The 26,756-nt window shown below is 36.5% G+C and overlaps 1 protein-coding gene across 1 annotated transcript in view; it reads right to left on the minus strand.

The window, feature by feature from the left end:
- Window positions 1-6,062: 6,062 nt before the first annotated feature.
- The window catches only part of LOC113107092 (ski oncogene-like), a 63,833-nt gene continuing 43,139 nt past the window's right edge, over window positions 6,063-26,756 (minus strand). Inside the window, exons 2-7 of the mRNA XM_026269297.1 lie at window positions 14,952-15,071; window positions 14,279-14,394; window positions 13,329-13,606; window positions 12,051-12,379; window positions 11,068-11,298; window positions 6,063-9,975 (exon numbers count right to left, since the gene is read on the minus strand). Coding sequence (XP_026125082.1) covers window positions 9,781-9,975; window positions 11,068-11,298; window positions 12,051-12,379; window positions 13,329-13,606; window positions 14,279-14,394; window positions 14,952-15,071 — 1,269 coding nt within the window. The 3' untranslated portion in view covers window positions 6,063-9,780. The remainder of the gene's footprint in view (window positions 9,976-11,067; window positions 11,299-12,050; window positions 12,380-13,328; window positions 13,607-14,278; window positions 14,395-14,951; window positions 15,072-26,756) is intronic.

Consider the following 26,756-nt stretch of genomic DNA (forward strand, 5'->3'; position numbering starts at 1 on the left):
CAAAACACCAAACTTTTAAATGGTAATTTGACTAATGTTACTAATTAGGATTAATTCAATTAATCAATCAGTATTTGTATCACTTGATTAAAAGTCGAATGAAAGCCATTTATATTATATTATATTATATTATATTATATTATATTATATTATATTATATTATATTATATTATATTATATTATATTATATTATATTATATTATATTATATTATGTGAAGAGTTGCAACACAAACACACGGACAGTTCACAAAATTAATAAGTGCATTTTATCTGATGAATATTGAACGGCTGAAGAGGTTATAGATGTGAAGGAGAAAAGTGTCAGTCTGTGGGTTAATTAGTGGGTAACTGTGTCACTGCATGTGTGACTATGATGGGGGTTCATGACACGGATAACCTCTTTCATTACCTCTAATGTGTGTGTGTGTGTGAGAGAGAGAGAGACAGGCAGAGAAGAACCTCTTAATTTGTGTTACACACATCCAGCTCACTTTGATACATTTTTTAATAGGTCTCTGCATCTCACCCCGTGAAACTGACTGATTCTCCCCTCAATTCTTGTCCTTTCCAATTAAACCTCTTTTTATTTTTGGAGTGTTTCTCATCTCATCTCCCTGTCTCTCGCTCTTCATATTCCCTGTCGAGTGTGTGCAGCCCACGTTCACTTTTCTAACTCACAGAGTCTGTGCATCCCACACGTGGAGAGAAAACTGAGATGTAGGAGAGATGAGAGCAGCGTGTGGTACGTCCCATGTGACACACAGACAACAAGATTCCTTTTTAAAAACTGCGGGATGAATCTTTTGTATCTTCACAGGAGCTCGTATGCATTACTGATTAAAAACTGAGCAAAACACCACTAACCCTGAATAGATGTAAAAATATGCATGAACGTTGCTTGGTGTGGTGGTTTTTCATTTATTTGATAGAGATGAACTTGAGATACTTAAGATGCTCTGACCAAATGAGTTATTTAAAGTCAGAGTTCACACAAAAATGAAACTTTTGTCATTATTTATTCACCACCAAATCATTCCAAACTTGATGTAAAAGTATGACTTTTCTCTAGACGGATTTAAAGGAATAGTTCACCCAAAAAAAAAAAAAATGATGTTATCATCTACTCACCCTCAAGTTCTTATGAACCTAATATGAGTTTCTGTCTTCCATTGAACGTAAAATAAGTTATTTTTAAGAATGCTTCTAACCAAACAATTTCTTGTCCCCATTGACTTCCATTGAATTTTATTCCATATGGAAGCCAGTGGCTACCAGCAGCTGTCTGGTTTCCAACATTATTCAAAATAACTTATTTTAGGGAATCTTTCACTGAAAGAAAGAATCTCATACAGCTTTGGAACAAGTATGAACCAATGATGACATAATTTCATTTTTGGGTGAACTATCCCTTTAAGTCCACACAGTGTTGTACGCCATTTGTGTTTAATTCACTATAAAGGATTGAAATAAAATACTGGTCCGTCTCACTGACCATCATTGAGCAGAGCCTCACTGAAGGATCATCAGGATCAGTGACTTGAAACCCTATACATGAATGAATCCATTCAATCTGATTCGTGAACAGCTCAAACCATTGAAATAATCGGGTTTGTTCATTGATTCAGTTCATGAGTTCAACAGATGTTCTAACAGTTAACAGCTGGAAGATTATCAGTAAACAAATGTTGTTGTTTTTTGTTGTTGTCGTTATTGTTGCTGTTTTTATTTCATGAAATATCCTCTTTTTGTTTCCCACAGAAAAATAACAGGTTAAGAAAATGAAAATGAGTAAATAATGGCAAAATGCTCATTCTTGAGTGAACTGCTCCTTTAATTTGAGTTGTATTAGAATAAACATTTTGCTTCCATTTGCAGTGCCTGTTAAATAAAGAGAGATGCTCCCACACACACAGATACACAAATACAGACATACAGACACGCCACCCCCATCCCAGTCCGTCTGACGCCCACGAGGCCCCCCCGCTGTGTCTTCCTCCTGTGAGCTCGGCTCTTGGTTTCTGAAGCCAGTGGGAGGCTTTCTCATCTCCATCTCACCAGCGGACACCGCAGTGCCAGCCTTCCATAATCAGCCTGGTGCTGACATTTTAGCATCTCTTTTAGCCGGTCTGTTATTCCTCTCCACCTGATGTCTCTCTGTCTCACTCTGGCTCACTCACTTAAAAGCTGGGTCACCAACCCTTTAGCAGGAAAAACAATAGAAACCTGCTAATTCAGTCAGAGCTATGGCCTAGTGCATGTGCTCCAGATATACTGAGATGAGAGAGACGAGAGGTTTGAATCTGACCTGTGCCATGTCTAGAGACCTCCTGAAATACATCATTCCTATTGTTTATACTCTAATGTTTAAAATATATATAAAAAATCAATTCAATAAATGAAATGAAACAATGTAAGATCAACATGTTTTAAGTGTAAAAGCTACATATATTGAATTAAAATTATTTTTTAAATAAAATTATACACACACACACACACACACATATATATATATATATATATATATATATATATATACAATTTTATTTAAAATAATTCAGTAGATTTTTTTCAGGCAGGCAAATTATTCACGCAAAACAGCTGAAAATTAAATATCAGAAACTAAAGGGCTATTTCAGAGTGCAGAGTGAATTTTGTACATCTTAGCAAGTATTGAAAAAATCTTATTTTGCCATTTTAAATCATTCTTTTTTTTTTTTTTTTTTTTACTGTACTTTTTGTTGTTTTGTACTATCCTGCAATCTCGCCAAGGTCAAACTCCAAGGTTTAACCCTGAGAAACTCACATTGCCTTGCAGCAGCTTTCACTTGTTTACATACAACGATCGCTTGACTTGGGAAGCTGTCGTGACCGCTGTTTGTCTGTGTGTGGTGAAATCCAGCTCAACTTTTACACATCTCTCATTCTCAGCTTCATTTAAAACCAACTTCCAAACCAGCTATCCTTTTAGAGTGCTTACTGGCTTGCTATCTTTATCCCTTGAAAGCTGTAAGCCAACAGTATGACAGTATCTGTAACCCTACTACAGGCAGGTTCTCCCAACTAACACGCTCATACGCTCACACCACAGTGGGAGTTTAATAGCTCCTAAACGTAGCCCAGAGGGGCCGCACCCTGCATACTGTGGGATGCAACGGGAAAGAGAAATGGCTGCTGAGGAATCACCAACTGTGGGAAACTGTTTAATGTTCTGTAAGTGATTACTCCCCAACCCCCCATTTTGGATAAAATATCTCTAAATTAAAATGTTCAATAGAAACGTGATCTGATTGCCCTGAATGTACAGCTTGTATAAAAAATATATTTTATATAAAAAATAACAATATTAATAAAAAAACAAATATATAAAAAATATAATTTAATATATAATATATACAGGCTGCATGTGTAAAAATATTTTCCTAATGGTTTTTTTCTTGTGTTACACCTTGATATTTCCCGTTTATCAACAAATTAAAAAAATATGTGCTGTTTTCTCACCAAAAGATTATTTAAAGGAGATGCATCTGGAATTGCTTGCTTTTCACTAATTTTGTTTTATTCAAACCAATAAGGTGTTTTTTTTGTTTTGTTTTTACATGCTATGTTTAATTTTTTATTTTTATTTTAATCTTTTCAATCTTTCAAGCTGTTTGTTTTTATTAAATATATTAAGATATATATGAAATTGTAGACCTACTGCAAATCGATGCTAATGCATATAATATACATATAATTTGGAATTTCATAATGGAATTGTTTACAATGGTATTCACTATGATTTTTTTTTTTTTTTTTTTTCATGATGTTATTTATATTTTTTGGAAATCGAAAATAAGTGTGTTTACAATTTAATTTAATGAATATGAAATAAATACACCTATATGTTTTACTTAATTGTATTTTGTGGTAATAGAAAACATAGCTTGAAAATTGTCAAACAGTTTTGTACACTTTCGTACATATAGAACTTAGAATTTTGTGACAATAGAAAACTAAATTGAAATCGAACAGTTTTTTATGACATTTATTTAATTATAAATATGAAGAAAAATATGAAATTGTAGACCTACTGCAAAGTAGCGATAACCCTTTTTGTCTTATAAATGCATTTGGAAAGAATTTCCATGTCTCCCTATAGAGACCAATCACAGAAGGAGGAACAGGAGCTGGTTGATGTGTGCTGTCTGTCCACGCTTGGAGTTTGTGATGGAACCATCACAGAACACCTGGGATTTTTGCCCCATAATTTTCCGGCTGGCTAAATTATTAAAGTGGGCTGGAGAACAACAGCTATTAAAGCATCAGTCTGTAGAGCAGCCGTGACCAGACCGCTGCACACACAGGTATAATTCACAGCTCAAACCCAGTGCCACCCACAGCACAAGCCTTTATAAATGTAGGAGTGGTGAATATTTGACAGAATAAGGCCTTTTTTACAGACCAGTTGAAACATGGGCATGTCATTTGGAGGCTTTTAATTGGAATAGACAACAGATGTTAAGAAGCTAACCTATGTGTAAAACAAATACAGAACACTAATTGTTTTCATATGTGGTTATGTTTGTCATTCATCTGTCTTTTGGCCCAGAAACATCTAGACGGACAGAAGAAGAACCAATAATCAAACTTCATGTTTGTAGTCATTCCCCTGGGAGATTAAAAACTACATTTCCCATAACATCATTCAGTCTTCATCTTAATGGAGTCTGTCGGGCCAGACATGCAGTCACACACAGGGTCAACTGGAATCGACTGATGCTCATCCCTCGAGGCCGGCTGATTCAATAATGCCATCACTGTTCAATGACACGTTCAAAACGAACCACTTCTCCCAGCTGTCCGACAGCACAGTTTTTCACTCCTACAGGGAACATCCATGGGCATGGGGTTTTACTAAGGAATAAGGGTTTAATAACAATTTAAGACAAACTGTATTAGCTAACTTACATAAACCAAATTAAATATTACTTATTATTTTTATTAAATATTTTATAAACATTTTTAAAAAGTTTTTTTTTTTTACTTAAGTTATAAATTTAAAATAATTGGAGCATGTTTTACAAGAAAATACTATTTCAGTTTTTCAAAATTTCATGTTTAATTCACTGTGTTACTTTCCATTTCTGAATTGTTTGTGAAATTAACTAGCACTTCCTGATTGAAAATTGTTTTTACACCATTTTTTTCCTTGTTCAGTTTACTGTTGTTGTTCTTCTAATAATTATGGTGTTTCTGTTTTATTGCGATAAATTACATTAATCAAAAATGTTAATTTTCTGCAATACTTTACAACTATTTTCATGGCAAATAATTGCATTATATTAAACATTAATAATGAATTAATTATTAATGATATATTAACTAATTATATGGTCAGATTTTATGTGTCTTACATTTAAATAGAAAAAGTCTGGATACGAAAAATAAAACTGTATTATTATACAGTGAAATTTTTTTTTCTGTAAGTTCTACATTAAGTATTTTTGGAGTATGGAGTAAAACATATTAATGATAAATTATGTGTAATAACTTTGTATAATTAGCATATTTTGTAACATTTGAATAAGTGTGTATGTATGTATGTATGTATGTATATATAACATGTGTCTAGCAAGTTTTAGTGATTTCTTTTTTACATTTAGATTAAAGCAATGGAATTTTCTATTTCTTTATTCAGCTGTAGTAGCTCATCTTAAAGGTAGACAGTGTACTACAAAGGTGTTTCCTGAATTATTAATCAGCAAGCTTCATAGATCTGATTCATTGGCTTATGTGAGCCACTATTACAATCAATGACAAGAGTGCTATACCTTAGATCTTCATTTCACCTGTAAAGCAGGAGCAACATGAAGAAAAATTGGAACAGTTAAACAAATTTTCTTTGAAGGATCAAAACGTTGCGTGCGGCAGAAAGAACGTTTCTCCAGAATTTCTAACATTAAATTAAGGTCTGTCTAGAGACACTTGTAAGTGAAGGTGCAGTGAAAAGGTTAGTTATTTCAAAGGGAAAGAAAAAAACATGCTGTTCCACCGAGACCGAAATAACAAACCGAACAAAAGATTTCTGGACAAACAACTTTATTTTTGATTATGGGTCTATACACTGTACATCCTGACACTGCAGTATATAAGCCGAATTACTTTCAACTCTAATCTCATAGAGCTCTCTATCTTACATTATAGTCCATGTGAGGGGGAAAGGGTACGTCTAAGAGGGAGAAATTGGCCAGATCCAAGCGTATAAGCGGCATCAGTAGAAGAAGAAAGCATACATTAATCTCTTACATAAAAATATTTTTCAAGAGTTGCAAAGTCTATAGTATATTGTTATAGCAGCAGTGAAGGGCTAAGAAGATATATTGGCATGAAAAAAACATTTTTAACAGTTTTTAACAGATTGTTAAAATAAGATTCTGAATGTCTGATTGAACCAGAATTGAAGTATGTGATATTTAGCTGAATGTAACAAAACATTGATAACAGAAAAAGGAAAAAAAAACTTTTACCATAACGATTTTACTGAACATACTGTTATTCTTTGTAGCACAAAAAAGGGAAAAATGCAGAATAAAGGACTGAATATGCTTGCATTGGGAATACAACCTTTCTTTCTTTTTGTTTGTAAAAACACAACATAAAATATAACTATTATGTAAGGTTCTTTTCTCATTCTGAAAAAAAGAGAAAGAAACACAATATACATTTATGATACGATTTTTGTAAAATGAAAAGAAAACAGCTATATACATTGGTGAATTTGTACTTTCATCATCAGACTGGCTAATCCTGCTCATTTATCGGTGATGTTATGTCGTTATTGCTATTTTAGATCTTTTTTTGTTAGCAAAAAATGGCTCTTTTAGAAAAAAAATCCACATTTTTAGTATTATATTGGGAGCAAAGGAGCTTCTGTGATCAATTTCTCCCTTTTTCATAGAAAACCGCGAACAAAGTAAACTACACATATCAATTTGCGTGTAAAAACAACTACAAAACCTCATTGGAAAGATTTTTTTTATTTATTTTTATTCTTTTTTTTTTTTTTTTTTTTTGGTCTGTAAAAACGTACAGCCTCTTGCTACTGTTAAGACACTGAGCTTCCTTTAGACCCCCGTTTAGTATCTTCCCCGTAGCCTGCAATGCACAGGTCAGGGCAATGTGTATCATTTCAAAGGCTCTTTTTACATCTTTAGAAAAAGTAACCTCTTAAATATATGTTTTATTCCTTAAAAACTGAGAAAGAAAAGAGTTTATTTATTCCGACGTACATTTAAAAGCTATCTTAGTATAAGATTTAAATTCTTCTTTACCAGTGGCAATTGGAGCATTAAACTCTGCTATGCATTTTTCTTTTATTTACTTATTCAACGATTTTTGAAGAAAAAACAACAACAACAAAGGAATACTGACAAACTGGCATTAAAATCTATCAAATAAGCTGCGGCTTGCTCTTAAGCAATGATAGTCAAGTTCATTCTGGCGAAATGGGGCAAACCAAAGAGGCTCCCCCAAATGACAGTGCAAATGGGACGTCCCGCTCTCACTGTCTGACTGCTTGTCAGAAGCAGTTCAATGCGCCTTACAGTCAGCCGCCGTGGAAACGGGCTCAATAATTGTTCCTCTTCTGGAACCCCAAGGGCCCAAAGACAGGCACTTGAGGGTCTCCAGCATTGCATATGCACATAAGGTTTTTATTTAGCCCAAGAGTAGTGCCGTTAATGTTGCATTTAAGATTGTTAAGAGCTGAAATTTATGGTTAAGAGGGTTTTGTTTTCCTTTGTAGTTAAAAACAAGATTAAAATTGCTTTATATTGCATAACACAATAAAAAACGTACATATACAGTTTTAATGCCCAATAATGGATATATGAATGGCAGACTTTATCTTTTTCTTTTAAAATCCATGCATATGAACGAAATTACATAAGCTTGCTATTGAAAGAAGGAACATAAGCAATAAAATATTCACACAATCTGAAAAAACATCCGTTATAACAACAACAGCAAAATGAAAAGAGCAAAAACGTAACATACATTCTGATTGCATTGTACCCAATGTATATAAATCACTTATAAAATATATGTATTTTCAACAAAATCTATCTCAGCTAAGTGTGTGAGCATTTAAAGATGCATTTATTAAACCGTTTTAAATTTTCGTTCGTTCGTTTATCCATCCTCTTCTCATTTTCTACACAGTAATACGCTCTTGCTCACAGCTGAGAGGAGCACCTGCATTGATATTTAGACACCCTTTTACCAATGCGTGACACTTTGCGTGTTCTATTCATTCTGATCGGTTTGAAATTTGATTCGGAACCGTTTAAAACCTGTAGGAATCCAGGACACTAACAATAACACTTTAGCAACGATTATAATCATATATCGATAACTATGATAAATGTTGAATTAAAGTCAGATTGAGGAAACGGCTGCGTGCGCCGTCCACATTTCAGCAAGCAAGCATGTAGAACTTTTTTTTTTCTTTTTTTTATTCTTGCGATTTTATTTACAATGGTTTGTCTTAAACATGATTACATTGCATTTATTAGAACTGCATATAATTAACAAAATGTTTATTTCAATTTTATACTTAGGAATACTAAAAACTCTGAGATAAATGTGTGGGAGAGTGTGGGAGCGTAATGCATTTAGACAGTATTTTGTAATGACAAAGTGCGATTCATTATTGTAAAGTAAAAAAACAAAGCGAAAAAAAAAAAGAAACATTTTCATATTTACATATTATAATTTACTTAAAAAGAACAATTTGTGGTTCTTGATCACAAGACACCTCCTGCCCTAGAAGCTGTATTTTTTATGCTTTAGGTTAATTCCCAAAAATGGCCGCCCACGTTTGTGAGCCGGGCCAGTTGTCAGCACCTCAGCCCACTGAGAAGCTGCACGCTTGTGTGACGAGAAGAAAACCCAAACCCTCTCGGAGAGCAGGAGCCGCAAACCTCCGATTCCACACTAACCACGATCTTAAGATCCGGCGACATTTGTTTGCCATTAAAAGAAAGTGCTCTGGCTTGATCATAACACTTACTTGAATACAAATCTCTCTCCCTTTCAACAGGGCTGAGCTTCTCCACCTCTAGCTCTCCAAAGCCCTTCAACGCTCTCCTGACCAGTATCTCTTTACCATTGTTAAAGATACAAGTGTGTGTAACCAATTGTCTCCATGGCTTCTTTTAACCAGCACGACATGTATGTACATGTAAAAGGGGGGAAATTTGAGGCTCTGATAAGTCGCTGAAGGTTTTTTTTTTTTTAAATCTCATCCACATTCACTAACAAGTCTCTTAAATAGCTTATTACAAAGTGATTTTCATCTTAGTTCCTCAAAACAAAAGAGAGGACAAAGGAAACATGAATTTCTGATGTGATGATGATGAGTCCTTGTCTCTTCGATAACGTGGGGCGGAGAGCATGCGTAAAAACTGCTGGATAAAATTTTGCGTCATTATCACCAATTTGTTTGTCATAGAAAAGTCTTCATTTCAAAGTGTATTCAGTTTCAGGCACAGTTAGCTTTTGTGCTATTGGCTTCTTCCTTTCCGATTGATCTTGTTGGAGGCATTTCAGTGCTCTCGAAGTAAAACTGTCGAAAATGTGTCTGAACTCTATCAAAAAAGGTTCAGGATACCTCCGGGTTTGCGCTGGCAAAGAGGCAGGTGGGCGGGGCTCACCCGCATGCTAGTTGACATGTTTGGGCGGTTGGTGCTGTCAATCAGGGCGGTGTTGATGTGGATTGGGAGGAGTCAAGAGATAGAGGATTAGTTGGAGTCTTTGGCGGGTGGGGGTGGTGCGTCTGTGCCGTTCTTGCTGGGGCTTTTGGGCCACAGCTGTTCCTGTAGCTCCTTGACCACTCTCTCCAGGTGCTCCCTGGCCTCCCGCTCTTGTATCAGATCGGCTCTCAGCTGCTCTCGGTCTGCCTCGGCGTGTTGCAACTTTACTTGGAGGTCTTCAATCTGAAAATATATCATATAAAGATGTTATAAAATGAATAAAGGCCAATTTATATATATATATATACACAATTTTAATACACAAAGTATAAATATATAACATATTTAATTATATTTTAATTGAGATTTTATTTTAAATTTGACCTTTTTCTTTTTAATTTAAGCATTAGTTTTATTAATTTCATGGGCTTTTGACATTTTTTTATTATTATTATTTCAGTTTTAGTAGCCTTTGCAATTTTGTTTATATCTATTTTTTGGTTAAAGTTTTTCATCCAATATTTAACTTATATTTTAAGATTTCTATTAATTAACCTTTTTAATTTTAGAGATGGTTATTGTATTCTGATTTGATTAGTTTCTTTGCAGAAGATCCTGTATTTTAATATTAGTTTTATATATATTTATATATATATATATATATATATATATTTTTTTTTTTTTTTGTACATGTTCATGTTTAATGCTGTCCCCTTAACTGAGAACCTCATTGTTTTTGTGCGATGTTGTTCTACTTGTAAAAATAACTTTGCAATATTATCTGATATTGATAGTTTAAGATTTAAATAGCATCAATGTAGTAAAGTTCTGCTAGTAGACTATAGTGTAGCTAACTACTTTTTTCAAAAAGTTAGCATGATTGTAGTTAAACACTGATATACAAATACAATACACAAACACAGCCAGGCAAACATCTTAATGATGTCTCTCTCTTGTTTAGTCTGAAACACACAACTCTGACAGGAAGTTACCCAGTTTCCTTCTGAGAAATGAAACGTATCTCATCAGACTTGCAAAGCCACACCTAGTCTGAGAGTTCATCTGAAAGTGTGTGTGGGTGGGGTGTCATGTTACATCAATCTAGGCATTCCTTAGATTACTCTTCATTAAACAGACACTTGTTTGTTCAAAGCCACTTCCAGGACATTTATAGCACAGGGACAGTCACTCTGGGAACAATCTGTGGTTTAGTGTCTTGCTTAAAGGCATTATAGTTCTGAATCACACCTCTGAACCACGACCTTTCGGTTACTAGCCCAGATCTTTAAACGCTTATCTTGGTAACAGCATGTGTATGAATGTGATTGAACTAACCTGTGCAGAGTACTTGGCTCGCAGACGGCCGGCCTCACAGCCCTTGTCACACACTCGTAGCTGTCTGGCCTGCTCCAGCTCTCTCTTCAGTCGTATGCGTGACTCGTTGGCCTCTCTCATTTTCCTCTCGCTTTCGGCACGCAGACGCTCAATTTCCTTGCGCAGGTTCCTCTTCGCCTCGGTTGCTTCACGGAGCTTCTCCTTCTTAGCAACACGGAGAAACTCAAGCTCCTGTGGAAGTCATGGGAATAAACTGATAATTACTCTCTCTGTTAATAAATGTGATATATATATATATATCCCACTGTCTTTACTGTAATAATTTATGTAAGAATGTTTTGTTTACAAAATGGTCTGTTTCTTTTATATAGAGTGTCTAATTAAAAAAAGAAAAAAAAACTGTTATGTTTTAGACACTGGTCTGAATTTTTTAAGAACTGTGTTGCATTACATAGCTGAAAAGAAGTTGCACTCTTTTAATTTAAAGTTAATATTTCATTATTGGTGAAATAGTGTACTGAAAAAAAAAAAAAAAAAAAAAAAAAAATAATAATTATATATATATATATATATATATAACATAATTATACATAATTATATTATATATAATTATAATTATAAACTACAATATAAAATGATGGTCCCAATGCTGTTGATTAAATAAATAATAATTAATATATCTTATAATAAAGAAATAATAAAAGTAATGAATATATTATAATAAAGAACTCACAAATTATTATATATAAACAGAATATTTTTTGAAAATTATACATAACTAATATGTCTTTATAAATATATTCAGTGAAAGTTCGTCATCGCAAAGATGAAATGAAACTTCCAGTGTGCCCTTTTGTAAACCCATTCTTACATTAATTGTTAGTTGAATTCAACGATTTACATACTAATTGACTTTTTTTTTTTTTAAGATTTTTTTTTTTTTTTAGCCTGTTTCATGAATCAGTGTGTGTGTATGTGTGTACCTGCAGGAGGCCTCGTTTGGCCTGTAAAGCGGACCCCAGCTTCTCTTCCTGTTTTACCCTCATCTTCACTATCTCATGTAGAAACTTTTCCTTCGACTCTTTTGAGTCCAGGCCATTGTCAAGTGCCTGCCTCAGTGTCTCCAGCTCAGACTCCAGGTTGGTCATGGCATGTCCCTCCCCTCCAGACACCAGGGGACCCTCAGGGGGCCCGCTGGCTGGCATCAGAACTGCTGGTAAGGTGGCTCCGGGGCCGGAGGGAGAGCTCAAGTCCTTAGCAGAGCTCGAGGATGTAAAAGATGGGGAGGAGAGTGAGGAAAGCGATGAGGTGACTGAAAAAACAAAACATAAAAAAACAAGATGGAGAAGAGAAATAATTAAGTGGTGGATCAGATTATGTGAGCTTCACTGGTTCATATGTCAGCCAGTTTTTTTTCAAGCACCTGTCAAACACACAAGATGTGCTTTAAAATGAGCCGTAAAGGATGAGGAGCGAAAGAACCCTCATTGATTTTCTGCCGCATTCTCACAAGAGCTGTTACCATTCTAATCCACCTCTCTCCAGAGCGCTCAAGGTTGACTGGAAATGAACTGTGCAAATGAAGTGTGAACGAAATCTTAATGTATTTAAATGAGCACTTTTGTTTCAAAATGCAGCGACAAAATCGAGGGTCGCAGTTAAAACACTATTATTCCAAGCTAATATTCTTTAAATATGTTAAAGGAATTTAGCATCCCTTTATTACAATGTTACACAAACAATGTTAAGACTTGTCTAAACAGTGTGTATTTTGCGCCATAGAATTCTATTGTGATTGCATTACTGTAAAACATTTTTCCAATGTCTAAATTATTTTCTGTGATACTACACATTGCGTTTATTTTTCATAAAATATGTACTGTTATTTATATAAAAACTGTTTTAAATGAGGTCATTTATTCCTGTGTATTTTCATGAGCCATTACTTCAGTCTTTAGGGTCACATGATCCTTCAGAAATCATTGTAATATGCTGTTTTGGTTCTTATTATTATGATTAATCTTGAAAAAAGTGGTGCTTCATTTGATATAGACATGTAAAAATCACTTTTGATCTTTTCAGTGCAGTCTTGCTCAATAAAAGTAACAACTGTATCAGCTGTCACCATTGATCAAAGGCAGGTATCACAGCATGAAAGTCTAACCTAATTTTCTGCTGTCAATAAAGATTAACATGTTATGAACCTGGAACATTCCTATAATGAGGTGGAGTGACAGTGAAAAGGTGTGTCATATACTCACATTCCTCACGGCTCTCCACTTCGACCTCCACGTCCGACTCTCGCTCTTCCTGAGAGGGCGGCAGGGGCTTGCTGGCAGTGGCCAAGGGGCAGGGCTGTGGGCTGGGGTGGGTCTCACCTGTCAGCCTCCTCTTTCTCCCGCGGCTGGCACCTTCGCTTTCCACCCCATGCGGGTGTGAACTACTCGGGGCGGTAGGAGAGGCCTGTCCTCCTTTCTGGAGGGGTGTCAGAGCTACATTGGGGGCCACAGCGCTCTCCAGGCTCTTATAGTTGTAGAAGCTGCAGAAGAGGATATAGAGTGAGTGAGCAGGCCACATATATGCAGTGATGCTAATTTTTGATAACAGTTCACAAATTATGCACTGTAGGGTGCTCCTTGTGACATTTGGCATCACCTAACATCATCTTAAAGAGTACGGGTGATTTAGTAATGAGTAATTCAAACCAAATGGCAGGTTGACAGGAAAAAGCATCTCTGCAACCCACAAACAAAGGGTGTGGAGAGAACAACGACTGTTGCAAGCGGTTTCAAGAAACCGATCTGGGCCTGACGCATGACTCACCCAAACCCTCTCTAGTTATGATGGTAAAGTCAAAACCACATACATCTAAACAATCAATAGCCAATTGGCTTGCATCATGTTCCTCTGTAGAAAAGATCCAAATCCGCAGCCGAGCATGACTGGATTCACACTACTGAACATATGCACGTCCTTCCTTAAGATTACTTTTACAATCTTTCTACAATAGATCATCTTTTTAATAAAATGAGGATTGCACAATTAAATTATGGTGATTTCTAACAGCAGGTTGTGGTATATTATTAGAAAATGAACATCATTTAAATGATATATTAAATAAATAACTATTATATGCCAATCTGATGTGAGTACTGACCAATCAGAAGCAAGTATTCCAGAGTGTCATATAATATTTATTCTTATTGTTTACCTGTCACGTAACAGGCTAGCAGGCCTGCCGCCTCCCTCCTTATCACCAACAGAGATGTTTGGAGACCATGGCCTGAAGGCAGATGGTCTCTGTCTGGGCTGGATGCAGTTGAGCCCCTGAAGCAAGGCAGAGAGATGTTTAAAGGCACCTATTTTGTTACATATAGTTTTTCACAGTTGAGAGCACAATCGCAATGCATTTGAACACGAACACAGAGAACATGGACCATCTGCACGGAAAGCATGAATATTTTTGTATTAATCTTTTTGCTGAAAGTCTCTTGAATGTAACATTTAAAAGCGAATGGGACAGATAAAACCAGCTTGAAGAATGACCAGCAGTACAAGTACACTGAGGTCACTGTGTCTGCTTGAAATTGGAGAACTACGCAAGCCTATTTGCAGGCTCTCTTCATTTTAGGAGAATTGATTTTTTTCAAAGGAACATCATCAGTTATTTTGGGTTGAGATCTTGTTTCAGAAGAATCTGATTCTCTGTGGAAAGAAAACAGTTGCTTGGCTCCAAAAATCTTCTTAGGAACGGCCAAGTTTCGTAAAAAAACACTCGTACAATATTAATACACAGATAAATATATAATTATCTGAACTCTGTACTTTCATACAACTAATCACATGTATCCAACAGGAAAAACAAAAGAGAAAAGCTTTGTAACCTTATTGGCTGATGCAGAGAGGGATCGTAGCCAATCAGGTTGCTTGTCTTTGTCTCCTGAGGGCGACTGCGCTGGAAAGTCATCGTGTTTGGACTTCTTGGCAGGAGTTGGATCAGACGCCTAGAAAGGGAAGAAAAGAAAGCCAAAAAGAGTGAGAAACAATGAGCATTGCTCAATATGAAGACAAATGAAGTCATCGTCATTCTGATTTGCTACATTTCATGCATTTGCATTGGATTCAGTGCACATCGTATCGTCTAGTCAGGCGTTCTGTAAACTACAGTACAGTAATAGCAGGATCGATGCAAGCAGTCTGTCACATTAAACGAGAGCCGTGCTAGAGGGTGTCTATCACTTCAGACAGAGCTGTGAACTGCAGGAGACAGGTGCAAAAGGAACGTATGCGAGGACTAAAACAGTGAACGTTAAATTTAGTACGAGTGTTGACACTATGTGAGACTGCGTGTGTGTATGCCGGAAGGAAAAGGTTGGATGTATTGTTCTGATGCTCAATAGGTTGACAGAACCATCTGCTTTCATGCTGCCTCGTGAATACATGAGTGCAAATGTATGTCAAGACAGTATTTGTTTAGTTCTGTCATTAATGACCTCACTCCTGCTGGATTCCTCACTGACTGCAGTATAATCCCTAAAATACACTGACCTTTCTTTTCTACACTCTCATTTACTCAAGAAAACCTGCGGTGTGCATCGCCCACACATTTCTCGCTTATTAACACAAACCCACAGATGTTTAAATACTAAAATAATGCACAATGACTGGACGAGCGGTAAATGTGGTGTCTAGTGGACTTTGCAAAAGCTAATTTCAAGCAGGGCTTCTCGTGGGAATGTGAGAAAACCCAGTTGACTGTAGCGTCCCGGCCTAGTGCCCTAACTGGCCCGGCAGCAGGGGTTTCTGGGTAAGATGCTTCCAACTGGGTTGCACACTATGTCTGAAAGGCCTGACACTGTTAGCCAATCAAACACTGAGAATGCTTCTTGTTAAAGTCTCTTTTTTTTCCTGTCAGAGATGCAAAATGTTTTGTTTTTGAATAAACACAGTGGGGGAGTCAATTACTTTCAGACTCAAAAGAGGGTCATTCACGCAAAAGAACACATTGTTTGCATACATGAATGATTGCATCACGTATGACCTCATTCGGCAGGCCGATCTGCTTAGGCGTGGTGAATTTCCAGCAGCAGAGCATGATTATATGGCCCCGAAAACAGTCACTTGCCACGTGCCTGTGTTTATTAGTAGATTAGACCTCTGACATAATGGCACCAAATCTGGGAAATCTTCCCCGATCTGGGATAGGTTTTGGCCTCCTGGAACATCACTTGCCTAGGGTGCTTACATACTCATACATACTCGTAATAGAAAAAGATGGAGAATGAGATCTGGATAAAAAAAGCACTAGAGCCACTAGACCCAGTTTTCATTATACACACACTTATAGGTATATAAAATTAAAAGCTACTATGATTTTTTTTTTTTTAAATGCCAGTGAATAGATAAACAACTGAATTTAGGAATCACAACATGGTATAATTGCAAGCAATGCACTTGCAGTAGTCTAGACTCAAGTGGGCATCCTTATAAGACCATGCTAACTGCAGACAGTCAGATGACCATAGTCAGGCCACACTGCATGCGAGAGGAAATGACCTATAAATAACATCCTTGTAGCTGTTTTTTGCTCTCCCTTAGTCTTGGTCTTCCAGTTGGACCCTTCGAGGTCACTCTAAAACACATCAGCCCGCACCAGAACTCTGACAATGACTGGACAGCCTGTGGGGTTACATCACTCAGATAAATATATGAGTATATAAAGACTACTGTATATAAAGGTAAAACCGAACAGACAAAATTTAGACAAGCCAATTTAATATCGGATTACAGCCACTGAAGTGTTCAGTTGAGGAAGAGCTGCATTTGAGACATGGCCTGAGGAAAGACAGAGATCTTTAAATAATGCTTCTATCTTCTACTTTTGTTTACTAGAGTGTCTGCCTATCAGTCGTTGTTTCCTCTTTCTTTCATCTGATGGGCAGCAAAGGGGCCCCAGTTTAATACCGCTCTTTTAAACTTGTCCCCAGTCTCCATTCTCACATCAAACAATGTGCTTACGGGTACGAAAATGGCACCAACCCATGCAGCATCTTAGGTGTGTGTTGTGTGTGTGGCTGTGTGTGTTTTGTGGCAGAAAGGATGCTGTAGACAGACATCCAAAGCACTGTGAGACATGCAGACAGGAAATCACACCTTTTGATAAGAAGCAGGACGACAGCAGCATGCGAGAGACATACTTGGATGCGAGCTCAGCTCTGAAAAATGCAAAAATACATGATCTCTTTTTGTCTTTCTGAGGAATTTCACACCTTGCTTTCGTCGTGCTAATTCTGGCGCTGGACTAAATCAGACTCATGCACATTAAAAACAGGAGTACACAGGATGGACAAGTTTCTGCAAAGCGGTTTAAAACTGCAGGTGTCTGAGGAAGGGCGGGGTGCCAAACACACACAGACACACACACACACACACACATATTCTGCCTTGCACATTGGTGTGAGAACTGAAGAAAGGTTTTTGCTATAAGGTTTTTTGTTACCCGCATTGAGGGATGACAAAGGAAATGTATTTCGAAGGGCTGAACACCCACACTAACGTTCACTTCTTGCCACATTACAGACAATTAACCTAATAAACGAGCTAATGGATTGTAGCTAAATCATCTCTCCTGTCTCTATGTCCTCATAATGCCACCCCTCCCAGTCTAGTCCTGTGTTTCCTGTGGCACAGATTGCAGGATTTCCCTCCTAAACAAGCAATTGCGTTCCAAACAAACACGTCTGACAGAAACTTCCCCATTTGACACTGGCAATGTAAACATCTTCAAGGTCCCTGCTTTACTGCTTAAAGTAATAAGCCAAAAAGAATTAAAGTGCTTTTACCACAGGTAAGGCACAATGTGAAGCCAAATATCTTATTTCTATCAAGTATAGAATGTATTTATATTTAAAATAATATTAAAATCAATGAATAATAATAGTTTGTTTTTATTATACACTGTGTGAAGCCTAAGAAAAATAGGAACATTGATGTAAATATTTTACCATTTTATTTATTAAATATTATATATATATATATTTAATTTTATCAACATAAAATGTTTTAACATTTGATTAGATGATTAGATTCATAAATAGATGCTTTAGAGTTTTTTTCGAAACAAATTGAAATCTAGTTGTGGCTACAGCGGTGTAGCTTGTTCCCGTCTGTGAAGTTCTCCAGACAGTTTTGATTAATGAATGTTGTTATTTAACTGTGAGACGGGTCGAGACTATGAGACAGGTTTTTTTAGAAGCTCGTGTGACAAGCTTGTATATCCACGCAAGTGTGAACGGCAAAAAAGCAAACCAGTTTTTCGTTTGGTGAGAGTGTGTGCAAGCGATACTCCACCCTCTCTCTGACCTGAGCATGGCCTCCCCCTTGAGCTGAGCTGCAGGCCTTGGCCGGAAGGGAGGAACTTCCTGTAAAACTAGCAGAGCGCAGCTCTCCCTCTCTCTCTCCATCTCTTGCAGCCTTCAAATGGGTTGTCATATTTCTCACCAGCCAGTGACCACAGAAACCTTAACCATACAGGTGTCAGACTAAACATTATCTACATGGTCCAAAATGTTGCATTTTAGAGCGTTTTGTCCATACGTTGAGATGATCAAAAGTGAAATCTCTCATTTAAATTCAATTAGAAAGACTGACAATTCTAGTTATGAACATTCTTTGAAACATGCATCTCAAAAACGTATGCATTTAAAATTAAAATTTAATTTATGCATTTAGCAGATGCTTTTATCCAAAGCGATTTACAGTGCATATCAATTTTTACCTATCATGTGTTCCCAGGGAATCAAACCCCCAACCTTGCGCTTGATAACGCAATGCTCTACCAATTGAGCTACAGGAAAACAAAATGCAAAAAAGCAAAAGCATTTGTGCTTTACAGATGCTGTCGATAGGAATAATTATTCCCAAAGGAATTCAGATCGATTGGTGGTAAACACGTGTTGTTCTCTGAGAAATCTGGCATTTGGGGAGGTAGATGTGTAAAGTGAAACTGTGAAATGTGGGGGTTTTCTCTCTCATGCGTTCGCTCTCTGGGCGAGTACCCAGCTCATTAGGAATGTTGTGTCTGTAGACCAAACTGCCAGACAAAACACCTCCCTAACTATGCCAGCAAACACATACAGATGTTCACAACATTTTTCACACTTTCCCAGAATATTAGATGTTAGTGAGACTCTTGCGACACTTTTGCGTTTAATCGTTTACCTGTAGATGCAATCTACAGTGCATTCACACAGAATACGGTTTCAAATAGGTTCAGCATTCAAACTTTTTTTAGCAAACATTTGTTGTTGTTGCTTATATCAGACTGTATATCAGTGTTGCTATTGTTAACGAAAATGAAAATGAAAATTTGAGTTTAAGCTGAAGTACTAAAATGAACAAATATTAATTTACTAAAGTAACAAACAGATAATTAAAACAGATAATAACCCCATATATAAATACCAAATAATTTAAAACCATAAATATATCAAAATCATGTAAAATAAAATCAGATTCAAAATATTAAGTATTATAATAGTATATAAATAACACTGACATACACACAAGACATATTTTTGTTTTGCATGCAAGACTTTTTGCTTTGATAATTAAGTTCTACATTCAACCTTATATATATACAGTATATAATACAGAATGACACATCACATCTGGGCTATTTTTAGGACTCAGATTGCATGGTGGTTAAAAATATTTCGCTATACATTGCCGGACAAAGGTCTCGGGTCTGTCATTAGTGTGTATGGTGTGTGTTTTGAGGTTGTGCTTCCAGGAAGAGTCCAATGACTCCAGACATAACAAAGCCACACAACACTCACAAGTGCACCACAATAAGGCAAAGCAACTAAATAAGGACCATCCCCTGCAATCGCACATGAACGGTCCGGCACAGACTTCATTTCCAGACTCAAAACCACAGAGCAGCACACAAACGCCGCCGCACACACGAAACCACATCAAAAGTGAGGCGTTCTCTGCAGCTGCTTGCTTGCATATTCAACTAGAAACACACACACACATAAAGCTGGTGTTTTCTAAACTTGGTCACACCAGAGAAGAGGGATAGGGTTCCACTTCCTCTCCAAATTTGCTTTGGCAACGGCTTGTGTGGGAACGCAGTAGACCCTGTTCCCTGTTCGGACACACAGGGGACAAATTTGTAGTACAGGAAAGACGGTACATGTCCTGCTTTTTCACAACAGTCATCATCACACACCTCACTGTAGTAAAAAACCTGTTCAGTGTTTCAATCTGCAAGACAAAGATGTGAATTTAACCAACAATGTACGGCAGTAGAAAGAGAGGGAGATATATATAGATAAAGAATGACAGCGAGAGAGTGAGAAAGAGAGCAAGAGAGCCCCGGGTGCATGCAGACGTGGGGAGGAAAGAGAAGAATCCAGAGAGAAGCATAAATCTATGACTCATTTACTCTCAAAGTTAAAAGCATCTAAGAGCAGGATAATCACATTTCAATGTTTTTCAAAAGTTGTTGAAATTGCTGAGGCTGGACCCTAATGGACGATTATTGATCTATGAGTGTGTGTATGTTGCTTTCTTCTACCATGTCTTACCCCATGTCTACTAATAGCCAGATTTCTAATCTCTTGTTAGAAGCAGCTTTTTGTCTTTCTTTTTTTGTCTTCTTTTTTTTGATAGCCAATAGCCAATATAATAACCAATATCATAAATCTAAAGGGGTTTGTCTGTTGTTGTTTTTTATTAATTCATGATACATCAAATACACATCAATAATTGTATATTATTTTATAATATAAATAATTCAAAATCTTTTACATATTTTATAAATAATATACACATATTTGTATAAAGAATTTCTAGAATGTAATTATATTATTATTATTTTATTTTTTTTACCAATAGCGCTAATTATTTTTATTATGGAAAAACAAAACAAAATTACAGATACATTGATGGTTTAATCTGGGGGATAATAACTTGAAATTATATTATATTATATTATTCAATATAAATTATATATGATATTATTATTTTAATATATAAACAAATTATTTTTATTATGGATAAACAAAATTATTACAGATACATTGATGGTTTTATCTGGGGATAATAATTTGAAATTATATTAGATTATATTATCATTCAAAATAAATAATGTATAATATTTAAATATATTAATATTTAAATATTGTAGAGTTCAAATAGTAAAATAAAACAATAACAAAAACTAATTTTCTATTAAATATTTTAATTTGAACAATATGCCCTTGACAAATCACACTTACACTACTAATAATAATACTTAAAAAAAATATATCAACAATACTGATTTTGTCACTGATTACAAAATTTCCTGAGTGTGAGACAGTGCTGAACTTGCTTTCCAGCTTTGCAGATAGCAGTCGTTTCTAGCAAAGTTCAAATGCAGTGACAGTTTAAACCCCCTCAGGAGAGAAGCCTCTTTCAGCCAGGACTCGTTTTTCCCTTCTGCCTTCTTTTCTCGCTCTCTTTTTAATGACTGCCTTTCAGCGCTGTCAAAGGAGCCGCCGTCGTGAGTGTGCTCATAAAAATATTCAGAGAGCCTCACCGGAAAATTCCTGTGTTTATGACCTCATAAAGTCAACCATAGCGAGACAGAAAGAGTCGGAGAGAGAGATTTCTCTCATCCCTCATTCGAAAAGGAGGAAAGACAGACAGAAAGAAGAAGAGAGGAAGCAGGTTAGGCTTGGTGAAAGGCCGTTTGAATTCAAGCAACGTGCATGTGACAATTTTCAAAATCTATAAATATACAAAACAAATAAAATCTAACTAGTCAAGCTCAGAAAATGACTTTTGGAAAACACATCGCTTTTTAGTTCCAGCATTAATAACTGTGTGTGAATCTGTATGTGTGTGCAGGAATGTCCTGTTTCCAGACAGCTGGCCTGGGACAGGGGTCTCACACTCACACTGGAGCTCAGTGTTACTTCGGGGCAGTGGAACAGTGCGAGGTATTTCGATAATCTCTGCAGAGTCAAACGCACATGCCTGTACATGTGACGGACCGAGAGAAGCGCCAAAACAAACACACGCTCGCACAGAATAGGAAACATGGCCTACACACACACACACACACACACACACACACACACACACACACACACTCATTCAGAGAGATTCAGAGGTCACAAACTCTTGAAAGAAATGGAAGGGGGAAAAGATGAAAAGGGAAATGAAAGAGTGGTTGATTGAGGAGATGAGGACGAGTGTGTGTGGCACTGACTGATGCTTAACTAGCCAGTTCAGGCAAGAACGTGTGTGGGTTGTGTTTTTGACTTGGTAATCCAGTTATTATTGTAGCTAACCCCACTATTCTCACTTTCTCTCCTCTTCTCTATCACTTTTTGTTTTTGTCTGAGAGACCTGGAGCATCTAAACAGTTGATTTGTAAAGAGACTATTCTAGCAATTTAGGTAATTTCCATAATTCTGTTGACTTCTGTTAAAATCCTGCTTTCAGAAACATGTGACAGACACTTATTTTGTTAGCAAACATGCACAGACACAAGCAGAAAGCATTTCTAATGAATGGAAAAATCAGTTTTTTTTTTTATACACCTACACCATGGTTTTATACAAATAAAACCAAAAAACATGGTTGCTATAGTTAAACCACAGTAATCGTCATGGTCAATTAACCATGGTCTCTCTACACTAACCATTGTTTAACCATGGTATTTGTGGTAAAACTGTCAAAACGGTAAAAAACACATTACTACACTTTTACTATAATAAAGCCATTGTTAATTTTCGTAAGCTTACAGCTGTCATGAAGACATATATGGTTATTCTAGACACTTATTTCATCTGTCTGGACATTTTATTCGAGGTGTTTCAAAGCAAACATTCACAGACATTTAGCCACAATGCTAATGCAACACTGATGAAACATACATACCATTTAAAAGTTTGGTGTAAGTAAGATTTTTGAAAAAAAAAACTAATAAATACTTTCATATTCAGCAATATTGCTGTAAAAGTAAAGTAAAAGTGCTCAAAAGTAACAGTAAAGACATTTATAACGTAACAAAAGATTTCTATTTCATATGAATGTTGTTCTTTGGAACTTTCCATTCGTCAAAGAACTAAGTTGTGCTTTTATTTAGAATTTAGCAACTTTTTTTTAAGATTGATAAAAAAAATGTTTCATGAGCAGCAGATCAGCATATTAGGAATGATGCTGACAATTCAGCCTTGAAATCAGAGGAATTCATTAAAAAATGTAAAATAAAAAAAATTACTTTTCATAAAAGTACTGTTTTTACAGATTTTGCTCGAATAAATCAAGACTTGGTGAGTATAAGAGATTTATTTCAAAAACATAAAAAAAAAAATCTCACTGACCCCAAACTATTGAATGGTAGTGCATGATATAAACCCCACTGGAATCCCTTTTTTTATCTTCTCTCTTCAAAATTAGTTCATTTTAGAGAACTCTGAGAGACAAACAATCTTTTTTTAACCCTCATTTGTGATTAGTCATTTCCTATAAGCAGGAAGTACAAGAAATATGACAAACGGCGGCTGAGTGGCCCCCTCTCTCTCCATCTGTTTCGTAATAGTCCATTTTCCCCGCTGTCCCGTTTTGTAACTCCATAATACTTGCAGTCAACATGAATTGAGAAATCAATGGTCCGTTTACATCTGATTTGGGTAAACACCAAATCAAATAAAACAAATAAATGGCCCCATGTTTCCCGTTTGTGGCCCGAAGAAACAATTGCGTTATTAATAAAAAAAAATCATTCGGAAGGGGGCTGTTAAAAATAGTGGACGACAGGACGAACTTAAACGACCCCTACCTCCCGTGGCAATTCGTACATGTGCGTGCTTTCCCAACATGCGCCGTCTAGTCGGAACACACAGGGAAACGACGGTCATAACCGGCTGAGAGTCATGAAAGCATTCGGAAGTGTTATGGAAACCCGGGACCATTATGGAAAGCAGGAGACCACCGGGGAATGCTGGGGACAATGCATGGGCTCTGTTCCTGACTCTGACCCACCCGGACCTGAGCGCCGCCACACATACGGGATGCGGCTCAGGGGTGTGAGCCGGTTTTAATTAGCCCGAGCGCTCTCGTTCCACAGCGGCAGGAAGGAGAGACTGAAATAGAGAGGGAGCTATTAACAGCAGGCCTGAATATAGCAGTGTTGAGCCACCACACAACTGCCCAGCACACAACAGTCTCCTGAACAGGGTCGGAAAAAGCAGAGCCGACTTTTCTGGTGGAAAGTACAGCTGTTAGAGAGAGAGAGAGAGAGAGAAAGAGAGATGACCATTCCTGACCATAACAGCCTTAACTCTCTCCCTTTAGCAGCTGCACTTTCCACTAGAATATTCTTTTCTTCTTTTTCCACTGTCTCCCATAGCAACTGCAAAGCTGTATCTGAATAACAGAACAAAGACTCCTTTCCCTTCTTTTTCCCCTCCATTTTTCCTTCTCTCACAGCTTTTAGTAAAGTCTAGAGATTTAGATGCATCTAAACACCTATAAAGGAACGGTTCAGCCCCCAAAAAATATTTATTTGTTTATTTTTCCTCCCATGAAACACAAAAGCCGGATTTTTTAAAGGATCATTAAAAAGCTTATGTGATTTATTAGGTAAATACTTTTTTTGTTAGTTTTTTTTTTTTTTTCAAATATATGTTATTTTGGATTTTTGATATATCAAAGAATCCTGAAAAAAATGTATCATGGTTTTCACAAAAATATTAAGGAGCACAACCTTGTTTGTACTGTAATAATCATAAGAAATATTTCTTAAAGACCAAAATCAGCAAATTAGAATGACTTCTGAAACCTGGAGTAAAGATGCTTAAAGTTCAGCTTTGCATCACAGGAATAAATTGCATTTTAAAATACATTTAAATAGAAATTTAAATGTAAACAGTTAAATGGTTAATTTAAAGTGTAATGATATTTCACACTACTGTTTTTATTTGATCAATGAAATGCCGCCTTGGCGAGCCTTTCAGACTTTCCCAAAATTAGTGCAAAAATAAAGTATTAAAAAAAACTATACAAATTAATATTATTATTATATAAAATGTAAAATCATAATATTAGGTTCTAGTATTAAATAAATTACATTTTTGTATAAAATAAAATATATGTAGAAACAGAATGTAAATTTTTGGGTGAATTGTTCCTTCAAGTATCTCATATAAATACTATTAATTTATGGAAATCTGCACAGGGAAAACAGGACGGACTGCCACTCTCTGAGAGGTCAACGGGGTGCCAGTGCTGGATTGAGGTCGCAAGATGGCGTGAACGCAGGACACTGCCCGGGACGTGGGGGCAGAGACAGCGACCAATCGCATTGCAACCCCAGGCCAGTGTAATTTAGCATGTTAATGCCAGGTTCATTTACAGCCAGGCTCCAGTCTGTGGCAAATTAATGGTAGATGGCCTCAGTCTAACACAATCACAGCTGACCCAGACAGCGCTCCACTAATGCAAACCTCGCTCTCTGGCTTCATGCCTCACATGCATATCTGCACGCATGCTTTTTGTTTCTGCCTTTGTTAACATTTAGCTCAGCAGTAATGTATTATATCTTTATGCTAACACAGAGCTAATCCTACACACCTCTCCTCTCACCAAAATCACCATTTCAAGGAAGTAAGCACTTAAATTACAACTCTAAATCCCTAACTAAGAATCATGGCGTGTTCTTCTCTCCAACAGACAGACAAATCCTCTGTAAAAGAGCCATGATAAAGGGATTTTTCACAGCATGGCTTCATATCACCACAGTCTGATGGTGGCTGCTAGAAAGCAATCCACACACACATACACAGGCCGTCCAGACAGACCAGACAAAACGCTTTCCAATCTGAAAGGAAATGGGTCGTCATCATCGTGGATGGAAATGGGAACATGGCCTCCCGCAGATGTGGAGTAACAAGGAAGCTTATCGTTTCACAGCAAAAATTCAATGCCTTTGGATAGTTACACAAAGAGAGAAACACCAGTATATATGGTATAATCTGAAACGGTGTATATAAGACAATATACCTCTATATAATATCTGTCACTATCTGTCTAAAGTTTACATTTATCATTAGTTTTTTTCAATAGTTTATGTAGGCCATGGCATGTCATATTCTGCAATGTCCACAGTGATACCGATTTACAACATTGGTTCAGTGAGTCAGAGTCAGTAACTGCTGAATGTATTCATTGAGTCGATTCAATGTAAGATTCATCAGACCAATTCCAACTTGTGAATCTTTCATTAAAAGAATCAACTCATGCGAGTCTATTTGTGCACTGAACTACAGATGTCTTTTGATCCTATCTTATTCAATTCAGCCTGGATATTCACAATTATAATGTGTTGTGCCTAATTCAGACAAGAACATAAAAATCTCTCAATTCCTAGAGAACTGGCCTTGGGGTAGTCATGGAGAAAATGCAAGTAGGACTATGAAACCCTTCTTTCCCATTCCCTTTCTTCCCTTCAAATGAAGCATTTTGTGGAGGAATGTCTGCAGTTGTACTGGTGTGTGTGAATCAATAAAGAACGTCTCTGCCCACTAAACAAACCAATCCTAATTGATCGGAGACAAGTCGTTGGCATTGATTCTATCTTAATGTTGATGTGTGGGTTAGAAGAGGCGACATAAACAAGGCCCATCCAA

Source organism: Carassius auratus, chromosome 8 (assembly GCF_003368295.1).
Source record: "Carassius auratus strain Wakin chromosome 8, ASM336829v1, whole genome shotgun sequence".
In the NCBI taxonomy this organism is placed as follows: domain Eukaryota; kingdom Metazoa; phylum Chordata; class Actinopteri; order Cypriniformes; family Cyprinidae; genus Carassius; species Carassius auratus.